This window comes from Mytilus trossulus, chromosome 6 (genome assembly GCF_036588685.1).
Source record: "Mytilus trossulus isolate FHL-02 chromosome 6, PNRI_Mtr1.1.1.hap1, whole genome shotgun sequence".
In the NCBI taxonomy this organism is placed as follows: Eukaryota; Metazoa; Mollusca; class Bivalvia; order Mytilida; family Mytilidae; genus Mytilus; species Mytilus trossulus.
The window spans coordinates 61311571-61334258 of NC_086378.1; the positions used below are offsets into that span (position 1 = coordinate 61311571).

The window sequence follows — 22688 nt, forward strand, 5'->3', positions numbered from 1 at the left end:
GTAATATTGTCAAAAATAAATTGTTTCTGTTTTCTTGCTAGAAATTTCAGAAATCTTTTGTTATGGTGAGGCTGTTTTAGCTATGTTATTTTTGTAGTTAAATATACTCATGTGGTCTTTTTAAGTTATTTTCTTTTGAATTCTAGGAAATAGACATGAGAGACCTTTTTCAACGTTGTTCCAAAATCAAAACTTTAAAGAAACAGCAAATGAGTAGTATACAAATATAAAAAAAAAATCATATATTAACACGAGAGAATAAAATTTGTAACCACTTACTGGTGACCCAGAATATGAACCAAATAAATATTTTCTGAAATCTAATTGAGGAGTCATTGTTCACAAACAGACAGAAGATGCCCCAAAATACGACAAGTTTCATAACATTTGGTTATGGGTGGGTTAGGATCCTGACAACTTAAATAACCCTGCAATATTTTGTATGTATGTGCCTGTCCCAAGTCAGGAGACTGCAATTCAGTGCTTGTTGTTTGTTGATGTGTTACATATTTGTTTTTGTTCATTTTTTTTGTACATAATTTGTTTTACATTCGTCATGTCAGGGTCTTTTATAGAGGACTATATGGTATGGAATTTGCTCTTTGTTGAAGGCCACACGATGACCTATATATATCATACCACATTTTCTTTTTTTAAATTAAGTCAGTGAACGGAAATCCAAAATTCAGCCATTTTTTCTTCTGTAAAGGGCATTACTCTAGTATATTAAAGTGATGCCATCAAAATTCAATCTGTGTTGTGCGGTAGCATTGTGTATAAGTTCATAACATTTGGTTGAGGCAAACACAAGTTACAGAACAGAAACCAAATTTGAGACATACAACAAACATTGTATCTACCTGTTATTCCAAATACTTTGGAAAAGGTTTAATGACTCTCTGAGTCTATTTGTAGTAGCATCCTCTCTTAAAACAAGGTTATAACTACTGCAGGCTGTGACAAAAATGATAGCTGTAACATCGTTAAAACACTGAATCCATTTTCTTCTTTCATCTCTCTGGCCTCCTACATCAAACATACTGTAAAAAAAAATTGAATCATTATTTAAAATGAACCAATGCCAAAATAGATGATCATCACTAATTAACAAGAAATATTTGCCACTGGACATTAAGTAAATAACAATGAATCAATGGTCTATCATGGATGCTGCTTAATACAAAACAAAAATAATCTATTTCATATTTTACAGTAGTTTTTTCCAGTGATGGGAACAAAGACTTTTATCCCCAAATAAAGATCTTTCTTTTTTTATGTGTTTAACTTATACATTAGGCTCTCCTGGTGATATTGGTATCTTGGGATGATACGACATTTAATACAGAATTTACCATGTATTATTCTCTATAATTGGTATCATGAAAGAACAAGTACTTTGCTAGTTGTTTCTGCATCATATATTTTTTGCAAGGTATGCTTCAATTACATTTGACCTGTTAGTAAAGTAAGGTGAAAGTATATATCTCTTCTAACTTTGACCTAAGTCATATGCTGTTCTGTTTCATTGGGTTTTGTTTTTACATTTGGTCAGTGGTTGGTGCAATCAGCTGAATTTCTTGAACCTTTGTTTAAAAAACATAGATAAGGCCGTAAGTTTTCTCGTTTGAATTATTTTACATTGTCTTATCAGGGCCTTTTATAGCTGACAATGCGGTATGGGCTTTGCTCATTGTTGAAGGCCGTACAGTGACATATAGTTATCAATGTCTGTGTCATTTTGGTCTTTGTGGACAGTTGTCTCATTGGCAATCATACCACATCTTCTTTTTTTACATATAGTACATTATTTCTCTTCAAAAGTATATAGTTACTTTGTGTACCTCAAATATTTTAGGATTAACCAATTTTCTTTTTGTTCGTAGCTAGCTGAGTCTAACCTAAATATGAATTTCCTAACTAATATATAAAGTCACTTACTGAAAATTAACTTTTTCCACTTGAAATTTTGTTTCAAAGATTCCTGACGTTAATACTCTACACCGTAATATATCCTGCAAATGAAAAATGAAAGTCTTGATAACATTCGGAAATTAACACAAACAAATTCATGTGTTCAACAGACAAAACATATGTATCATAATGAATTTGAAAGTATAACAATGTGACTCAAAAGTGGTACAACAAACTTCTGTCCATGATCTGGTTCCTTGACTTGTTATTCCTTCGTTCATAGATAGTTGTATGTATAGATTACTGGGGTTTCTACACATTGATATCATAAAATACTAGCTGCCTTCCACAATGTGAAACTTTTTCGTAAATGAGTGCAGCAATTAGCCAAAAAGATTCACATTATGTCAAGCGGTTGATATTTGATAATATCTATACGCAGAAAATCACGAACTGCTCTTTCTTAGGACAGGTATAGACAGTGAATGCTCTTGAACATACAGTTCTGCTTGAAGGGAATATAAGAGATGTTTTTCCATTGACTTCAAGTGATTTATTTGGTTTAAGACAGAAACTGAAACCTTGATACTTTTATGCATCATCATGATCATCAACACAGAAATTAGACCTCTTTAAAAAACTATAAGAGTACATTCAAGCATTTCTGTCAGTGTTATAGTCAATCACTTTTTATCTTTTCATCATATCAATGGCCTGTTGTAAATTTTTTACCCAATGACTTTTGTCCAGTTATGTATTAATTATATATCCATTTATAACATAATTGGGAAATAACAGCCATTCTTCCAAGGCTAATAACAGAAACTCTTAGGCTAGACAGACTATAGTTGTGCCAAAAATACAGACATGAAGACAAAATTTAATAAGACAGCAACCTATCGACACAAAAAGTCTAGAAGTCAACCAACCATCTTTAACAACAGACAAGTACCAATTCAATATGGCATTTAGCTCTAAATCTCCCAGGGGCTATAAAAGTTGTGACTAGATCAAACAAAGATAGGTAAAGATGAATACTTTAAAACTGATTAAAAGGTGTCAAAAAGTAATGCAAGTCATATTCTACCAGTTTTAACCATGCTATACACTGGAGTTTTGAGTCTTACACATTATACCTAGACTAATAGTATTAATTCCAAAACTTGGCAAGCCATACATTATACATGTGCATTTACAAATGGTATATAAAAGATTTAAATGTGTCTATATAATTTTCCATGATCTAATTCACCTTAATCTAGGTTCAAGTTCATTGATAAAGAAATTTAAATGAAATTCTCAGACGGTATCAATATTACTGCACAGATCTTGTACAAAACAATATTAATACACAAAACAGAGCATGACTTTCTGTCAACATCTTATATGATCAAACATTTTGAACTTTTTATAATGAATAATTTCATCCCCACTGAACCCCCCATAACTATTATAAGTAGCCATTTTAAAATTAAAAGCCTTCTAGATTTATTAAGTTATTTAGTTAAAGAATGGGGTGTTGGATTAAATGCTGTACTATCTCTCTGAAGGTGCAAGTCTCTGGACTGTCTAATGAATTATTTTTTGTAAAGTGTTTTTTTCTTGATGAAAGGTCAAAAGATCAATTCATAAGTCTGAATGATAAGTACCAAAGCTTTAATACAATAGATATAGGAAAATGTGGTGTGAGTACCAATGAGACAACTCTCCATCTAAATAACAATTAATAAAAGTAAACCATACATTTTCCATGTTAAAATTCTTGAGGGCACTATTGAAAAGAATAAGGGTCTCTGACCTTATATTTGAATGCCATATTAAATAAATGGTCATTAATAGGTTGAAAATATGCAGCTGTGCATTGAGAACTTCAAAACAATTTGAACTTTCACTAAATCCTTTAATACAACACGATTTAAGAATGTAACCTTAGGCCCTAATAAATGAATGTTTCACTCTTGAATATTTTTTAAGACAAAATATTACATGGTATTACTGGCAAAAACTATGACAGAATATACAGAATCTGTGTTCCTGATTATCATTACCAACAATTGTTTTGCTATCATGTTTGTAGACTTTTGATATAGTCAATTACTCGGCTAGATTGGAGTATAAGTGCATCCATTGGAGCATCAGGTTCAAACTCACAACATCATTGTTGACTGGCTAGTGATTACAGTAGTAACTACTAAGACCCGATTACAGTAGTAACTACTAAGACCCACTGGCTAGTGATTACAGTAGTAACTACTAAGACCCACTGGCTAGTGATTACAGTAGTAACTACTAAGACTGACTGGCTAGTGATTACAGTAGTAACTACTAAGACCCACTGGCTAGTGATTACAGTAGTAACTACTAAGACCCACTGGCTAGTGATTACAGTAGTAACTACTAAGACTGACTGGCTAGTGATTACAGTAGTAACTACTAAGACCCACTGGCTAGTGATTACAGTAGTAACTACTAAGACTGACTGGCTAGTGATTACAGTAGTAACTACTAAGACCCACTGGCTAGTGATTACAGTAGTAACTACTAAGACTGACTGGCTAGTGATTACAGTAGTAACTACTAAGACTGACTGGCTAGTGATTACAGTAGTAACTACTAAGACCCACTGGCTAGTGATTACAGTAGTAACTACTAAGACTGACTGGCTAGTGATTACAGTAGTAACTACTAAGACTGACTGGCTAGTGATTACAGTAGTAACTACTAAGACCCACTGGCTAGTGATTACAGTAGTAACTACTAAGACCCACTGGCTAGTGATTACAGTAGTAACTACTAAGACCCACTGGCTAGTGATTACAGTAGTAACTACTAAGACTGACTGGCTAGTGATTACAGTAGTAACTACTAAGACCCACTGGCTAGTGATTACAGTAGTAACTACTAAGACCCACTGGCTAGTGATTACAGTAGTAACTACTAAGACCCACTGGCTAGTGATTACAGTAGTAACTACTAAGACTGACTGGCTAGTGATTACAGTAGTAACTACTAAGAACGACTGGCTAGTGATTACAGTAGTAACTACTAAGACCGACTGGCTAGTGATTACAGTAGTAACTACTAAGATCGACTGGCTAGTGATTACAGTAGTAACTACTAAGACCGACTGGCTAGTGATTACAGTAGTAACTACTAAGAACGACTGGCTAGTGATTACAGTAGGAACTACTAAGACCGACTGGCTAGTGATTACAGTAGGAACTACTAAGAACGACTGGCTAGTGATTACAGTAGGAACTACTAAGACTGACTGGCTAGTGATTACAGTAGTAACTACTAAGACTGACTGGCTAGTGATTACAGTAGTAACTACTAAGACCCACTGGCTAGTGATTACAGTAGTAACTACTAAGACCCACTGGCTAGTGATTACAGTAGTAACTACTAAGACTGACTGGCTAGTGATTACAGTAGTAACTACTAAGACCCACTGGCTAGTGATTACAGTAGTAACTACTAAGACCGACTGGCTAGTGATTACAGTAGTAACTACTAAGACCCACTGGCTAGTGATTACAGTAGTAACTACTAAGACCCACTGGCTAGTGATTACAGTAGTAACTACTAAGACCCACTGGCTAGTGATTACAGTAGTAACTACTAAGACTGACTGGCTAGTGATTACAGTAGTAACTACTAAGACCCACTGGCTAGTGATTACAGTAGTAACTACTAAGACTGACTGGCTAGTGATTACAGTAGTAACTACTAAGACCAACTGGCTAGTGATTACAGTAGTAACTACTAAGACCAACTGGCTAGTGATTACAGTAGTAACTACTAAGACCAACTGGCTAGTGATTACAGTAGGAACTACTAAGACCAACTGGCTAGTGATTACAGTAGTAACTACTAAGAACGACTGGCTAGTGATTACAGTAGGAACTACTAAGACCGACTGGCTAGTGATTACAGTAGTAACTACTAAGACCGACTGGCTAGTGATTACAGTAGTAACTACTAAGACTGACTGGCTAGCGATTACAGTTGTAACTACTAAGACCACTCAGACAATGAGGTCCCTTTTGTAAACATACAAAAAATATACCCATGCACTTAAAAGTGGGGTCTCATTGGGGTCTAAGTGTAACTTGTGAAAGTCATTTAGCTTAAACAAGAATGTGTCTATAGTACATGGATGCCCCACTCGCACTATCATTTTCCATGTTCAGTGGACCGTGGAATTGGGGTCAAAACTTCAATTTGGCATTTAAATTAGAAAGATCATATCATAGGAAACTGATCTACCAAGTTTCAAGGTGATTGGACTTAAACTTCATCAAAAACTACCTTGACCAAAAACTTTAACCTGAACTTCACACTATCATTTTCTATGTTCAGTGGACTGTGTAATTGGAGTGAAAACTTTAATTTGGCATTAAAATTAGAAAGATCATACCATGGGGAACATGTATACTAAAGTTTAAAATTGATTGAACTTCAACTCCATCAAAAACTAATTTGACCAAAACCTTTAACCTGAAGCACGGCGAACAGACAAACGAACAAAAGAACGAACAGACGGACGGACCCACAGACCAGAAAACATAATGCCCCTCTACTATCATAGGTGGAGCATATAAGTTGGGGCATAAAAAAGGAAATTAAAAGGCCTTTTTATTGCAACCATAAGTAGGATATACGATTCTGACAAAAGTATAATCAGAAACCAGGATTAGATCCACCAACGAGACCCCACTACTTGCAAACTAACATACAATTTTCTCTATATCCTAAGGTGAAAACAAAAGTCCTGCAGATATGTTAATGATTTGAACTATTGACTGGATGACATAATTGACCTTACTTTTGAATGACATTCTTTTTTTGCATGTGTTTGGTAAATATGTAAGCATGTGCATCAGGTTGCACAAGCTGCTCATGCAAGCTGTCTAGATTTCATTATTTCACAGCTATTTGCAGAACTGCAAACGGCAGCTAAAACAGATATATCAACTGCAAATGCATGCCTTTGTTGTGTTTATTAACAATAGTATAAGATCTTGGTGAGAGTGCATGGGAAAAGGCATTGTAACCAGATATGCATAAAAGGGACTTAATAATGCTTAACTTTCCACAAATGTGCATACTTGGACCAAACATTGCACTTACAGTCTCATGGGTATACAATAACTGCAAAACTTATGAAACTCCACTTCAAAAGTGGCAAATGGTTGAAAGGGTCAACAACAACTAAGAAGCGACCATTGGAAAATCTGCTAAAGTTTCATTTTATGACCAATTCATAATTATTCTACAAAATTGAAGTATATAAAACTATGCAAAAATTAAAGAAGAGGATATAAAAAGGCTCATTCCATAATACCCCCACCTACAAAAAAAAGTTTGCAGGGGGTATAAATGTAGTGTTTGAGCTGTTAAATATTATATATATGTACATGCGTTATTTAAATCAAGTAATTTAAATACTAATTTTGAATGTTTACACAGTATACTCTGCCATGTTGGTTCTTCAGTGATTAAATCATTTATAATCGGGTGTAAGGACACAATATTTACTTTATATATTACTAAATGGGATATTATTAGTGGCTAAAACAGGTATTCAATGGTCAAGTACTTTCAATGCTCATTTTCTTTAATACTCTTGGTTAATTCAATTTTCCAACATCATAATATTCCCCATACACTTAAAGCTTTTAAAACAGTGGCTAATCAGTGGTTGTTAAATAATTCATTACTTACTATAAATTCAAAAAAAATGTGCGTTCATTTATTGTTACAGTAATTGACCAAAAATTATAGAAATTAATAAATATTGTTATGTAAGGAAATACTGTTTTAAATAATACAATAAAAATTTCCACATCTGATTTATTTTTATATTTTTGAACATATCCTCTTGTAGAGTCAACAAAAGTTAAATAGAGAATGTGTACATCGAACACATAGGATGTCATATAATGTTATAAAGTGGTATAAAGTTAAGACACCAGTTTTGATACGTACATACGTACAGAAAAGGGCAACACTTAATGCCCCCATCACAGGGGGTGGGGGTTGAGGGAGGCATACAAATTATGAATTATCAGTACACAGTATAAGAATAAGCTGATGAAACACAAACTTGGTGGACCATTTTCATTAATACATGTACAACATTCATATTTTAACCAAAAACCGTATAATCATGCAAAATATAATGTATACAAATCAGAACATAACTTATTTTTAGAATGAATCAATGAAAGCACAATTATACAACTTACTATATTCTATCATTTAAATTAAATTAATGCTGATTAAAAAGATAAATCTACTTAAAACCACCCTGATATGTTATCCCATATGGTTCGGTTTTTATTGTGAGTTCATTAAATTATTTTGCTTCATAACTACATGCATGCAAGATTTCAACAAAACATTATATTCAACATTTTGAAATATTTAACATACGAAATATGTATTAATAAATTGAAGTATATTCAGGTATGACTAAAATCTGCTGGTACTTGTCAATGTACTTAGCTTATTTTTCAGAAATTTAAATCACCTCAAATTTTGTGCTAGATCAGTTCAAAATAAAGAACCTGTGCTCATAGTAAATATTAGAATGAAAGCAGGAATTTCAGAAGACTAGTATTTGACAACATTCGTTTAAATGCAAATGGGTAGAAGTAATGAGCCCTTATCATACCCGTAGCCAGGGGGGGTTCGGGGGGTTCGGACGAACCCCCCCCTTGAAAACAAATAAGCACTGTTAAAGTCAATGTTCTGTTCGAATTGTGACTGTTAAAGTCGAGTTTGTGAGTCAAACGAACCCCCCTTTTGAAATTCCTGGCTACGGGCCTGCTTATAGAACTGCAAGGTTGGTCATCTTTGATGATGTGAAATTTACAGTGAAATACCTTATAATTGTTGCTGAGTTCATAAAATAAATGATAGATAGTTTTTGCAGCACTGCCAAGTCGCACACATTTTATGTGAGACTCACACATTTAATGCTTATTTAGCAGCATTTTCCTTTGGTCTATTGTATTTTTCTTTTTGATCTTTACAATTTTTGCCAAATCTCACGCATTTGCTTCATGAAAACTTGACAGCCCTGCAGTTGTATAAACTCATGAACCAAATCCATACACATGTGTATACACTAGACACAAGTAAAAGCTGTCTCAGAGACTCCTTTACTGAAAGTCTCAGTGACAAACTACCAGATTTTATTGTTTTTCACCTCGGAAGTTGTTATTATTTAGTACATGTATACTTAAGTTCAATCAAACAGTTTAGGCTGTATGATCTATCAAGGTGACAAAGTTTATAATTGCAACATTGACTGGAACCATAATTTTCTATCAACAATTCAGATCAAATGGTGGTGACAAGGTCAAAACGCATACATACGATAGCCCCGTCTGAAGATGAGAAAGGTTGAGGTTTTACTGTCACTTTATAGCCAGTTTCTACAGTAACTCACCTGTTCTGTTGGAGTGTAATCTGGTTGTTTCACTATATGAACTCTGTCTAAAAAGCTGTAAAGAGACAAAAATTCTTTATTAGTTTGTCAACCTTAAATCATACAAGGACGTGGATGCCCATAAGGTCAAAACTATATAAAGTAAACCATACGCAAGATTCTATCAAATGAGCTCAAATGTTGTAAGATATGATGTACCCCTCTGAAAAATACATTCAACTGTATCATATATCTTCTTTCAGCTCCTGGCAAATTGAGCTATAAATAGATTTATAAGGTAAAACAAAAACTAGGTTTTTCCATAATATATATGTTGTATGTTGACATTTGAGTGGATGTACATGTAAATAACCTCCCTCAACTAGATTCATATTGTCATATCTATAAATGCATATATAACTACTCAATCAATATAGGGACACTCAAGTATATTTCTTAAGTCAATTTTTTCTTTCTTTTTTTAAATCAAATGTTCTAAATGATTTGCTGTATACTTTTGAGTGAGTTTATTGCAAGAGACAATTGTAAAATAGTAATTTGAGACAACCTTCCATCCTACCTTTTAAATCCCTCCCCCCCCCCCCCCCCCCCCCCCCCCTAAAAAAAACCCTTAAATTTCATTTCAATAACATCGAAAAACATGGTACAAACTCTTAAAATACCTCAGTCATTGGATACAGATTAAATATTTTTCCCCACTCCCCTGCCTTTCCCTCTACATCTTTTCATATACATTACTATTGTTACTATGGGTGTTAAAGTGCTGTTTAATAAAGTATGAATCTATTATCTTTACAAATGTCTTCCTTTCCAACATCAACCCTGAACCCTCTTGTGTACCCCTTTTGGTAGAACAGAGAGTGGGTATGATGGCCTTTGGCCAGGTGAAAAGGAAAACACTAATATTGTAACTACTACATCAACACACTCTAAAAATAGCTCATCTCATAAATAAATGACACAGCTGTTGTTCTATTCCCTTATGTAAAAGCTTAACTAACCTAACATATTCTTATGTTTACAATAATCATCAGTATAAACTTGTTTTAGGTCTTGTTTTAGAACTTATAATTATTAGCCATCCAAAATAAATGAAATGTTCACTTTTAGAAAATGACCCTATTATAAATGAAGGGTGGTCTATTGTTTTAATCCAACTGGGTAAAACTCAAGTGATCAATTCCAATTTGGCTTGTTACTGAATCTTTAATACTTCCCCAAATGACCTAGATATTGGAGAAAAAATATTTGAGGTCAGAAAAACTGGATTATTCCAAGCTGCTGGAACCAGACAGTGGATATAAGCACTGAAGGGGTTCATCTGTACCTGGCTTTCATTAATGACTACAACAGCACATACTCAACTGTCATAAAATCTAAAATATTATATGTGTAAATGATCTTAAGATGTCACAAAATAAAGAGGAGACCCACAGGGTTGAATCAGAAATAAAGAGTGCCCCCTTGGCAGAGGCCCTACAAACCAAGTTATTTGCCATGACCTGTGTTAGCTTTTGTAACTAGATATGGCTGGGATGACTCAGTATGTTTCTATTAATAGTAACACAGTGAATAATTTATAGCAAGTAAGCCATAATCTATGCACACATAGAGATTTAAATAGAACACATCAATATTTATATAGGATATTCTTTGTTCAATGTGAAATTAAGTGTCGCAATATTTGTAAAATCCCACAAAGCCAATAGAGTATAAAATGTAATATTCTATAAATTCCTACTTATGTCTGAGCTATATTAAAGTGTTGAATGGAATCACATTAACATTTGTTATACTAAATCTTTTTATTTATCCATTTTTACATTCAGTACAATATACTTTGCTTTATCAAGTCTAAACTAGCAAAAAAAACGACAAATTCTGTGGTGTACTTTTATATACAAATGATAGAGGCAGTCTAAGTTCAGTAGAGGGGTATTATATTACTCATGAGTTCAATAAATGAGTATAGATAAAAGAAAAATAAACTCCTCATAGATATCAGGATAAAATAGAAGAATTTAAATTTACGTTCTCAAACAACGAATAAAATGTCTATACTGTACAGCTTAAACTTAAAATCAAAGAGTTCTGACAAGCTATTCAATATTTTACTGAAAACTTAATACTAAATTCCTCAATAGATGTAATAAATTATAACCAATTACAGCAAGGTTCCCTGATGAACTTTATATTTACTTGAAGCAGGATGAAACTAATTATTTTAGTGTGCAATCCTTCCCATTTCATCTTATTCCATGTACAAACAAAAAGTAGAGAGGAAAATAGTCCAATCAAATTCAACACGGACAAAAGAACTTCCTAGACCAATTCAAATTCTACATACGGATGACAATAATTCTTAGAACTCCTGATTCTTTGTCCTAAAGGGGTGTTCCCTTAACTTTAATGATGTCAATAAAATGTGCCAGATTACAGGATGAACAAAATAAATTGTATTGTGGGTCTCATTGGGATCTAAGCGTGACGCGGGATTGGCGATTTTTTTGTATGCATGAAACGTGAAAGTCAAATTACTGTGTCATGACAACGGGAAATGGGGCCTTGATGGACCCAGGAAATGACAAAAAAATGAGAATTGCTTACATACATAGTGTAAGCAGGATACGGGAATGTGACAAAACAGAGAGCAGGATCCTGGATCAGAACCCCCCAATGAGACCCCTGTATTGTTTTAGGAAAATGCACAGGCACATGTAGGGTTGATTGGACAAACTGTCCAAAGTTAATTACTATGAATTGACTACATTTTTTTATTTAAAATTTCATTTTGTTCCATTACAGATAAAAATAATTCTGTTGAGTAAAAAGAAAACCTGCTATTGAAAATGATTTGGTGTTTTATGTAACCTGTATTCATGAATTTTCCTTATTTCATATCAACTTAAATCTGAAGGTAATTAAAAATGTAGGGTTGAGGAATATTTCCTAGAGCTGTGAATATAACCTTTTATTAATTATCTAATATTAAAGTTCTAGAGATCTTTACAAAGTTTAAAATAAATGTCTTTATTGCAGAATAAATAGTGTACTAAAAGACCCTTTTTTTTCAAAAATTTAAATGCATTTTCACCGGTTCATAAAATGTTTCAATAGCAGAAAATTGTTGGTGTTTGTTTTCTGTATGTGTCACAAATCAAACAAGGGTAAAACTTCATGCCCCCCTCCGCTACGGAAGGGGCATAAAATTAAACTACAAGAAAAAGGACAGGAGAATCAGCCTCAGCCACATAATAAATCCAATTGTGAACTCACACGTACCAAATTAATTGTTGAAATTTCTAAAAATACAATTGCATATGTTGACAACAAAATAACAAGCGTGATGTTAAAATAATGCATTCCCCTAATGTAGGATGCCTGATTTTATCCTCGGTTTTATCAGATACATTGATGAAAGGGAAATCTAACAAGTCTTCACCTGTACTGTCATATATAATTGTGTTGAGGGGATTCTACTACGCCCACATAAACACATCGCTTACCTCAATCTTGTGTGAAGAAGAAATAAACTGATAACAACAAATCCAATGCAAAAATATTAAATCATCTTTGGAAATTAATTGCCACAGGATCATTTCATACATTGCCACTGAATTATATCCTTGTATTAACACTTTGCAGAAGAAATACATTTGTATTAACTTATACAATGTATTCCAAACCCTCCGACAACATACATGTACATGTATTTAAAGCAATATATTTCATGATATTACTTATGACACTGATGACAGACTGATATAAATCAAAACTGTTGACTTTTGACCTGCCTCCTTTGTAATTTTGAATTGAATTATGTATTTGTACACATGTTCATAAATTATTTGGCAATGCTACTATCTACTCCACGGATTACTCCAAAGTTCTTCAAATTTTTTTAAGCTATTTCTGCTAATTTTTTTTAAAGATGTTAGAAGTTGAATGGGCTATCTGTTTAAAACTGTTCAAGTCAGTCATGTCACCACATAAACCAAAATATATAGGCACTTTGGCACAGCATGAGTATTAAACATGATATTTAGAACTAGTTCCAAGTAAAAAGGTTAAAATTTGATTGGATTTTGATTTTGATTAACAGAATTTGATTTACAAAATGTAACAGTTTAAAATTTTAATGATTTTATTGAGTAATTGTTACAAATTCCTAAGGAATAAATCACGCTAGTTTTGATTTAGAGACAAGAAAATAAACAAACAGTTTCAAGTTGAATTTTACAGATCAGACTTTTTTTTTACTATTGAATAAGTACTAGTATTTCAATATTTAAAAATTTAATAGTAACTTACAAACATGGATGCTCCAGTATACTATCAAACAATACAGAGTGGCAGTATTATTAAAGTTAAAAAAAATGAAATAAAAAATTAAGAGACACAGTGAAGGACAATAAATCTTGGGAAATTTTACAAATTATTTTTATTTAATATTATTTTATCAAACCCTGGTTTTTTTTTTACTTATTGCCTATTCATTATATTTTTCATAAAATTGACAGTCCATTCATTAATTAGAAAGCTTACAGACTGACCTAAATTTAGAACACTGCTTTTAATCTTTTTTTATTGCCATAAATCATAACATCCTGGTACAAGTTATTGAAAGTGCTCAATTTAATTGATATGTTTGACTTGTATCAATAATTCACATCCTTATTAATTGATATGTACAATCTATTAAATATAGGAATAGATTTGTTTGGTAAATACACAATTAAAAACTTTTTGTCAAGGACTCTCTTTCTTCATTCTAAAAATAAGAATATTTTCTTATTACTGTTTATGATATAATAATATACATTGTATATACATTGGAAATGGGAGTTCATTTTATAAATTTATTGTTAATTATGGTTTGTGAATCATAAATTAAATTTATTATTCAGTTTTTTTTATGATGATTTTATTATGCAAGTTTCATGAAAAAAAATATTTTAATTGACCAAGTCTTTTGAATATAGTAGACATGGCATTACAACACTTATAACTTTTTATAGTTTTCTTGAAATAGAATTATTTACATGGATAATTAATCATTTATGAATGTTTTCCTTCAATCCTGAAAACTACCCTCCCAATATTGCTAAAAAAGATTACTCGTATGTGATAAATTTGAGAAAAAAGAGAAAAAATTGGAAAAAAAAATTATTCTAAAATCTACATGAAGATTATGCTTCAAATATCCATATTCTTCGTGTTTCTGTTTGATTATGCCATGGGAAAGAGAACACTTGGTCTGGATGGGGGTTAACAGAAGATACAATTATTAAGTGAAAAAATACAATGAATAGATAAAATTGGCCTCAGAAGTTTATGTCAAGAAATGAACAGTCCCCTATCCAAACCTCAAGCACCATTCTATGGCATGTCATCCAATGAAACAAGAAAAGACTGGATATATGTGGAATTGATGTGGTAGTTTTGAAAGAATGATTGGAAATTAATATTCTGTATAAAATTATTAAGTTTTATAATAATAAAGTTGGAGAAAATACATTAAAGCTTAACAAGTTAAAACTTGCATAAGAGGTGAACAAATCATTAATAGACATTATCCAGGCTAAAAATACCACATACTTATTTCATATTTATTGGGTTTATTGATTTTAACAAATTCCTCCAGGGTATTGAACCAAGAAGTCGCTGCACGTAGACTGAGATCTCCCCATTGCAGGGCCCCATTATTCACATAGGGAAGCAATTTTCTAGCCCTGGATTGTGTATGTACTAAAGCTTTTAAACTGTGTCAATAATGAGCTATTTTTGGACAAGATCAGATAAAAGGGGTGCTAAAAATAGCTGACTTTTGTAATCTCTGAGAGTGGGCTTAGATCTCCTGATTGATTATGTGTATTAAATGCCTTTACACAGGTATATAGAAAAGGTGTTAGATTTCCTATGTCATAAGTGGGATTTCAAATCAGACCTGCCAAATATTATTTTATATTAATCTCGGCTTTCGTTTTTCAGTTAGAAGTTGAATGACCGTAGAACAGGCAGCACCTAAGTGCATGTACATGACAACTTACGAAATGTACTAGTGTAATTATCTTGTTCACTGTATATATGTCTTATATCCAGATCACTGTATTAATTAGAATATTTTACTCTATATTATGTAAATATGGCATTTCAAAATCATTCTTTAACCAAAGGCCAAATTCTTACAGGTTTTCCCCATTAAAACATAAAAAGATAAGGATCAAAATAAAAGAAATTATTTGACCATTTCTGGAAAATGTATTTTAACATTAAAATTTAGAAGTTTAAGCCAAAAAAAATCCTCATGTAGACTGAGAATCAGACACCTCATCATCAGTTGTTTATTCTAGTCTTATCTTCATTATTTTTTACATTTGAGCATTCTAAGTTGGTAACAGATCTTTGAAATAGATTTAAGAATGGACATGGTGAATGTGTCAACTCCCCTCAAATAAAGAAAAGCCCAAGGTCACTGACAGGTCTTTAATGCAGCAAGAAAGAAACTAACACTCAAAAAAAGTCTGCATATAGAGGGGGTCTCATTGGGGGGTGCTGATCCCGGATCACGCTTACTGTTTTGTCAGATTCCCGTATCCCGCTTACACTTTGTATGTAAGCAAATCTCATTTTTTTGTCATTTCCCAGGTCCAGCTATACCTCATTTCCCTTATTCATGACACAATAATTTGACTTTCAAGTGTCACGCTTAAAAAAATTGGCAATCCCGCATCATGCTTAGACCACAATGAGACCCACATAGAGTAATTTAGAGCTTTTCCTGTATCAAGCCAATCTTAAGATTCATGTACAATTATATTCAATCGGTCCCTTTATTGTTAAGACCAAATGTTTATTCATATATCTGCATGTATTTTTGTATTTGCAGGTCTTCCATTCATGTAGTACCTGGTACAGTCACCATACTTATACCCTTCTGAGGAGCTAGTACCTACCTAGTACTTATGATCCTTCTGATTAGTACTGTCAAATTTAGGAATTATAAAAAAAAACTTATTCAAAATGCATAGAAAAGTGAGGCAGAAAATTTGAAAAAAGTTTGAAAAAGTTAAAAATGTTGGTTTCAATTGAACCAATATGTATGTATACCTTATTACATATACCTCTCTACATAATATATGGAGATCATTGTATAAGGGATTACCAGTATCAAAATTGATCCATAACATTTTCTTTTTACTTGATTTATCAGTTGGTATAAAAAATATTTAAAGTAAAATATAATTGCAAAGTATTCAAATGCAAATTGCATATTTTTTATCTGATTTGTGCTACATGTACATGTATAAGAATTCACTAAGGATATATACCTTACCAATTTTGTTAACAAATACAAGAAAATTCTAAGTTTTTAATACATGTACTATTTTTAAGTTTCCACTGTAAACTTATTACTATAATTTACAAATAGTTCGCTCGTATGCATTGTTTAGTTTTGGAGTAAGTACAGTGACACCACCAGAAAAATCTAACATCGACCCCCTTACTATGACCCTATTATTTCAAACTATCAAAATAACCTTCTATTTAACAAAAATATTAATGACTTGACCCAATTACTGTATATTGATTAACAATAAATCTGACCTAGTTTCCCCCCCAAGGTAAAAACCATAGCAAATCAATTATACATACTTTACAAGTGTCTATTAATTATTTTAAAATCAGGACAAGCTAAATTTAAACTTTGAAGAAGATTTTTAAATACAAAGTCTGTTACCTTACAATTTTCAAAGTAAAAATATACATTCAAACTTAATGAAATAACATCAGGTCAATAAAGAGCATGAGAAGCATTGGTTGTTGCTAATCAAATATTGAGGGGGGAGTTAAGAAGGGAACAGGGAGAAAAGGGGAGAATAAAAGGGGGGAAAAGAGAGGGTGGTTACTGAGAAGCTGGTCTCATCCTAAATTCCTGTGAAAATAAAATGTCTGTTCCTGTATCATCAAATCATAAATCCATGGTCATGCTGATCCAGACTATTAAACTGGTTACTGTGGATTCATTTATTTTTGCAGGTACCAATTTTCGTGGATAAAGGTAACTCTTTATACATGTTTGTGGATATTCCGTGGTTTTGCCAAAGTCTCCATACAAGCCTATAGAAAATTTGATATTCTTTGAACATTTAATTTTGTGGTTCACCTGTACCCATGAATTCCTGGAAAAATTAGTATCCAAGGAACAATTATGAATTCACAGTATCTCTGAATTCCAGCAAATTTATCTATTCAATCCAAGTTCCAGAAAAAGGTATCCCCCCCAAAAAAAAACCTACCCGAAAAGAAAGGAAAGAAAAATTCAGAGGATCAGGATGAAGAAAAGGACTCAGGACAGGGAAAAAAAAGAAGACACTTTAAACAGCAGATCTAGAAAGATCAAATTCATTTTTTTACCCCTTAAAATGTAAATGTCCACTAGAGACTGATTTAAGACTATTTAGTCCCTTTCAAATACTGCACTTGTACTTTTTTTTGCGGGTACTTATTTTTGAGGATTGTGTATTTCAAACACGTTTGCAGGTATTTATGTTCCCGATTTTATAATTATTGCTTTTCAGGTGAAAGGTTTGATTTAGATTTGTGTATTTATTTTCGCGATAATAAACCAACCGTGAAATTTGTGAAAACAAATACACCGCGGAAATAAGTACAATGACAGTAAACACATACTGCAGTACAATTCAATTTATTTAGCAAAAGCTTTACTTGCTTTTAATTTTTGCAGTTTTCCAAGAGTTTTATAAAAATGTACTTTCTAGCTGCTTTTTCAAATCCTGTATTTATGTTGTTTTAATAATTAGATTTGTAGTCTTATTACATTTTTAAGGTGTTAAAAAAAAGTGCGGTGAAGAACTGTTTTTGAACAATAAATATGTTTTCACATTTCTGGGCATTTTAGTTCAAGGTTTATTCAATAAACACAATCATAAATCAGAAAACTTCTTTCAATTAATGACATACTTCCAACGAACCATTCATTTTTATTCTGACAAGAATTCTGCAAATGACATATTAAGGAAAGACTGAAGGTGAAATCTGCTAAAGAATGTCAAACCGGTAAACTTCTCCATTTTAAAGGGGATTCCCCCTAATGAGAGATATTGACTTGTTCTTGTAATCTTGCATTATATAATATAAACAGAATACCTCAAAACACATTTGAAGGGGTTAAAATGGCATTTAAGTACATAAATACTCATTCAAAACCATAGTACAGTGTATATTAGATTAAAATCTCGTTCAGCATGTTAAAGAGCAGGATCATAAAGAATTTCTGCTGAAAATCCTAAATGGAGCTGTAGTGAAAATAGCAGGCATGCATCAAAGTAATGTTAAATTCAAGTTACTCAGTATAATAAAAACAAGTAAAGGTACCAATTATTACAAGTTCCATTTCCCAATCTAGTCTTAAACCCTTAAATACACTTATCCAATTAATAGTATTATATGACTGTGTTCAAAAGTGTAATAATGTATTTGTTTCCATACAAACAAAAAACACATGTTAAAAATACATGTACCATGCTCCAACCATCAGAAAAATAATACCAAATTTCACCTCAAGTGCCCCATTGGAGCATATTAAAATAAATCTTCCCTATTATTTCTCACAGAACCAAGTGCACTTCTTGGTACATTGTACAGGGTCTATACACTTATTGGGTTAAATATGGTAACTTTGATGCTGAAGCTGGAAGAATGTTAAATTCTCATGGTAATACTAATGTTCCTATAAAACTAATTACTCACTATTGGGCACAATCAATTAATTGGTATTCATTAGATCTTTCATAACAGTTTTGCACACCCTTATCTTTCCATAAAATTTCTGTGTGCTCATAGAATTCCTGAAAAAGAAAAACAAACAGATATTAAAATAATGAACACAATTGCATTCAATGGGTTAAACATATAGTGTCCCATTTTTTGGTTAAAAAAAAAACATAAATCGAAAACCTTAAATAGAAAATTTATACAAATGGAAAGTGAGCTCTGATCGATAAAAAATATTTCATCATAGATTTTTTGCTTAACACATTTTGGATTTTTTTTCTGAAAACTGGAAAATCCCCCTTTTTATGAATAACACCCCAAAAACTCTGGAAATTGCATGCAAATTGGTTTAAGCCTTTTTGAGTCACTGTCGTGAATATATTGACAACTGATGACCAGACAGACAACAGTATACCATAATATGTTTCGTAACCGGTCAAAAATACTGTCATGGAGGTATCACCCTATTATAAGCAAACTGCTAGTAAATTGAGTCCAATGATAAATTTTAAAAATATAGGGATCACACACTCACACTATAAACAACATTCATTCTCAGAGTCTATTCTAAGCTATACACAAATATATAATAAATTAAATGAAGAAAAATGATGGATGTGACCTTGTGGAAAAGGCCAATGACATTTCATCCTTCTCATCAAACAGGGTAAAATGATTTATAAAAATATACACCAAAGGTTTAAATATGGAACTAAATACTATTTTTAGCCGACAAACTGTGAGTTTTAAAAACGAACACTTTTAAAATACCAATTACATAACTTTCTAGTAAACTATGGTAAAGGTATACATGTATTACACAAATGTGTAAAAAAAAAGAAGAAACAAATTTGATGAATTCAGCTCATCAAAGTTTTTGCCCATCATTTTTCATCAAGAGTTGATCTTGCTTTAATCCTTTGCATATTTGCAACCACATACAACAATAAATATGTATGCATGCATAACTTTTTAAAATTCTATCACATTTCATTATTGAATCCATTTGCAATTGAATCAATAAAAATCTATTAAAAAGACAAGCCTTCAATTATCTTGACTGTTTGGTAAACAAAGATACCCTTATTAACCAGATATATACATGAATTACTATTTATCAATAAAATAAGCAATTATATCCCCTTGCTTGTACCCCCTACTGTCAGTCTGTGTATTCACTAGTGTGTAGTTTCATTACTGATTTTCTATCTGTCCCCTGGCAAGCTAAATTTATCTAACTCTGCCTATTTTCTGCAGTGAATTATGCCATCTGTTGCTAAAAATAGTCTGACCTGTAGCCAGTATAATGCTTCCCAGCCAATCAGACTTTATGTACACTTTACATGCTATGTTGTTTGAGGAAAAATCAATTGTATTTTTGATCAATCAGCAAATAGCAGTCAGAAACTATACCTGCCTAGGTTAGCTACAGAAATTAAATAATCACATTGATTCTGTTGTGAACACAATTTTATCTTACAAATTTTGCACAAAAAATATTATTCGGATCTTAAATAAAACGAAGAAATGAGAGAAGCTAGCAGTATACAGCAACAGGTTAATCTATCTCTGGAAGAATACATATAATATGCTAAATTTATGGAAACTATAATCACTTCCTGAATTTTTTCCCTAATCAAATATCCATTTGAAAGTGTACCAAAAAGAAAAGGAAAATCAAACAAATTTTATCACATTATTATCAAAAGACTTTTTATAAAGATAGAACTAAATATATAATTAAATATTTTAAATTGCTTCCTTATAGATTATCAGGTTTACGAAAAGTTTTCCTTAAAAGGTTCTATTTCATTTGTCCCGTCAATCATGTCAATAGTATTTATATAATGGCACTTTTTTTGTAACTACAGAGTTTGGATTACCAAGGTTAGTGTATGAGCTCACTCCTGGACAGTTATTAAAAGAGCAAGGCTGCTGCTCAGGAAATAAACTAGGATATATATAATTAGGTTTATTAAGGTACAAATAGAGCATTGTGTAATAGAATTAATTGCTAATCCATGCATCTACCAAAAATTCATTAACTTCAAAATTCATGAAGAACAAAAAAATATATTGACCTAACAACTTTTATTTACATTGTTGATCAACATTTCTGTTCATTCAGATATGCACAATAGTTCAGTCCTGATCAAAGCGGAATAATGGCCATCTGAATTCTTCAAGACCTAGGCCTGGCTCTAGACAGACAAAGCCGATGTAGGCAGGATACAAGGCAACTATAAACCACAAGCAGTTATCTTTCTTTATCAAGGATGAACAGCTTCTCAAACTTTAGTCAGCCATTCAAATAGTCTTCTGTCATTGTTTTTTTACATTGTCACAAAACATTTTTCATAGCCCAAAATATATTTGAATACTGAGGAAATATTATATATCATTACCATAAAACAATCATATACTAGTAGTCTTATGATAACCAGGCCTGTGGGTATCCAACATGAATAATCTGGCCATAGCTTCTCCAAGACTGTCTTGAGAGTGGCTCCCATTAATTTTGCCATATGGGATGCACAAATACATGTATGCAATCCGACACTACTGTCAGAATGGGGACATGAAATATGGATCCTATAAAGGGAAATTGTTGCTTCGTGCAATAAAACAACCTGATGCCCTGTCTACTGGAGGCAATTTGCAAGGCAAATTTTTTGCCCATGTACAACATTAGATATTTTCCAAAGGTTCCTGTCTGAATTCTAGCTGACCAAACAATCAATCATTCCAAATGTCCTATGGATGGACAACTTACAAATTTGTGCAGTTTCCTGTAAATTTCCTAAATCCCAATGCTTCTGTTATCATGTCACAAGAACTGATTGTTATATGACATAGTTTACCCGAATTGAGCCCATGTAAAATTCAACTGGTGTAAACAGATATTGTTGTTTTTTTCCAGTATGTAATGCATTGATTATACTCATAACACATTTGAACATTTATCCCTTATGCTTTTAACTTCTGCATAAGACGAAAACATTTCTTGGAAAGTTTTGTAATGAATAAATAATATAGCGTCGCTGTTATGCAAAAACCTCGTATCTAAGGTTTTGATAATTTTACACCAGGCAGTAAAAACTGAAATCTTTTAATCGATTTTTTAGAATGAAATATGTATGTTCCACTGTATGCGACAATAACTGATCTTCTAACCAATCAATTACCAAGACGAGAAAATATTTCTGCACCTATGTTGTTTTTTCAAAGCTTTTCATTATTTCAAAGCTATATTAGCTTTGAGAACCTAAAATTGTACCTGTTATAATGTCAGCTGCCGTGCCATGTGTTTTTCTTTTGAGATACGATATTTTCGCACAAGAAAATGTCTCACCAATCCGACTCCACTTTTTCGTCACATGTCAGAACTCAAGTTAATGATTGGTTAGAAGATCAGATATTTTCGCATACAGTGGATCATACATATTTAATCCTAAATAATCGATAAAAAGATTTCCGCAAAAAATTGAGATACGAGGTTTTTGCATAACAGCGACGATAG

At 32.3% G+C, this 22688-nt stretch overlaps 1 protein-coding gene across 4 annotated transcripts in view; it reads right to left on the reverse strand.

Annotated features, from left to right (window-relative positions):
- LOC134721635 (guanine nucleotide-binding protein G(s) subunit alpha-like) overlaps nt 1-22688 on the reverse strand; it is a 53469-nt gene that overhangs the window by 25285 nt on the left and 5496 nt on the right. For all 4 annotated transcript variants that reach the window (XM_063584760.1, XM_063584758.1, XM_063584761.1 and 1 more), the window contains exons 5-8: nt 19145-19242; nt 9371-9425; nt 1939-2012; nt 861-1040 (exon numbers count right to left, since the gene is read on the reverse strand). In XM_063584760.1, the coding sequence (XP_063440830.1) occupies nt 861-1040; nt 1939-2012; nt 9371-9425; nt 19145-19242 (407 nt within the window). The remainder of the gene's footprint in view (nt 1-860; nt 1041-1938; nt 2013-9370; nt 9426-19144; nt 19243-22688) is intronic.